The 1,686-nt window shown below is 56.0% G+C and overlaps 1 protein-coding gene across 3 annotated transcripts in view; it reads left to right on the top strand.

The window, feature by feature from the left end:
- The first annotated feature begins 4 nt into the window (after positions 1–4).
- Positions 5–1,686, top strand: part of TRMT11 (tRNA methyltransferase 11 homolog) — a 54,481-nt gene continuing 52,799 nt past the window's right edge. Inside the window, exon 1 of one of the 3 annotated variants that reach the window (XM_021713058.1) lies at positions 5–139. Coding sequence is in view for 1 of the 3 variants with exons in the window: in XM_021713057.1 (XP_021568732.1) it covers positions 68–139 (72 nt within the window). In the remaining 2 variants the exon portion in view is untranslated. The remainder of the gene's footprint in view (positions 140–1,686) is intronic. The other 2 variants (XM_021713059.1, XM_021713057.1) reach the window with 2 other exon arrangements.

The raw sequence follows: 1,686 nt of genomic DNA, 5'->3' as shown, positions 1-1,686 counted from the left end.
GGCGGGGCGGGGCAGGAAGGAGGCGGGACTCCGCTCGTGCCGCGCAGGCGCACCGCGCGCAGCCGTCATGGCGCTGCCGAGCTCTCTGAACAGGTATCTACTGCTCATGGCACAGGAGCACTTGGAGTTCCGCCTGCCGGTGAGTCCGTGGCGTCGCGCACGACTTCCGACGCGAGAAGACGGCCGGGTGGTGTCGGGCTGGGGTGACCCGCACAGCCCGAGGATGCGGGGGTTCGGGGGTCTTTGCGGGTCTGGGAGGGTCGCGCGACCCCGGTGCTTGGGCCCCTCGGGCGGGTGAGCTCGGCGGAGGGTGCGGGAGAGGGAAGTCCGAGAGCGGCCTTCTCGGCCTGGCTGAGCGTTTCATTCATTCCTGGGCCCGCGCGCCGGGCGCCGAGCCGGGTCCTCCTGCAGGAGCTCTTCGTCCAGCGGGCGGTGGAGGCAGAAGGGCCCCGGGTCGTGTTTTAAGGGTCCGACTACGCGGGCCAAGCCGGGTGGAGGGCTTGGTGGCGGGGATTCGAGGGTGCTGAGGTCGGGGAAAGTGTTACGTGTTCATCCAAGCACGCCTTCAGTGTGCCTGTTCTCGAACGTGCGGACGCTGGGACCGTAAGGTTGGCGAAAGCCATCTCTGCCCTCAAGGAGCTTCCCGTCGAGGCTCCTCACCGAGTGAACACAGAAACGTAGAATTATAAAATGGCATCGGTAAGTGCAGCCATCGAGAGAGGCGCAGGGAACCATGAGAGCGTGTGGAAGGGGAAGGGCTGCGGGAGGGTGGCCTTTAAGAAGGCCTCCGTCCCACTGTGGTCTGAGAAGGTGCAGGGCAATATTTTAAAAAATAATAATAAAAAAGAAGCCTTCCGTGAGGGGATGGAGGAGCCAGCCGGGCCGAGGAGAGAAATAAGTAAATTAGAATTGCAAGCTGTTCGTCGTACGGGGATCACCGGGTGCGTGGCGGAGAGTGGTAAAGAGACAGCAGGAGACGAACGTAGGTTTTACCAGGAACCGCAAGGCCTTGAGTACCCTGGAACTTGGGAATTTATTAAAGAGTTTGAAGTGAAGAAGTGGCAGAATCAAAACGTTTTTAAATATCACTTTGGCAGCAGTGTGGAGGATGGATTTGAGAGGAATACACCTGGAGTCGGAGACTAGTTGGGAGCATGTTGGAATAGTCTTGTTAATAGATTAAGATGCCTGGTCTAGGGCAAGGGAGAATGGGATAGGTTGGGAAAGGATTTAGGTGGCACGATCATTAGGGCTAGACTGACTGAAGGTAGAGGGAAGAGGGACCAGTCAAGGATGACTCTTCGGTGGATCTAGGAGCAGGCAGATGTAAGATTTACATGTTGTTTATGCTGGATTTGATGTGCATATGTGGCATCAAGTGGAGATGGCCAGAAGGCATTGGATATATGAACATACATAGAGTGTGATAGAGCCATCTGGACTGGCAGTAGATATTTGGGAGCCTTCTGCATGTGAAAACTAGGAGAGGGGATGAAATTATTTAAAGTGCAGGGTCCAAAGAGTAGTGGGCCAAATACAGATGTTTGGAAGCGTTAATATTAAGGGAAAGTCAGAAAAAGGTGGCCGTGAAGAAGATAGGCAAGTGTTGCAATAAGAAGTGCATGAGTAGCCAGGCTCGGTGGCTCAGCCTGTAATCCCGCGCCCTGGGAGGCTGAGGTGAGTGGA

The sequence above is a fragment of the Carlito syrichta genome, unplaced genomic scaffold (assembly GCF_000164805.1).
Source record: "Carlito syrichta isolate Samal-C Ts95f unplaced genomic scaffold, Tarsius_syrichta-2.0.1 Scaffold304017, whole genome shotgun sequence".
In the NCBI taxonomy this organism is placed as follows: Eukaryota; Metazoa; Chordata; class Mammalia; order Primates; family Tarsiidae; genus Carlito; species Carlito syrichta.
This window is presented reverse-complemented; position numbering and strand designations above follow the sequence as displayed.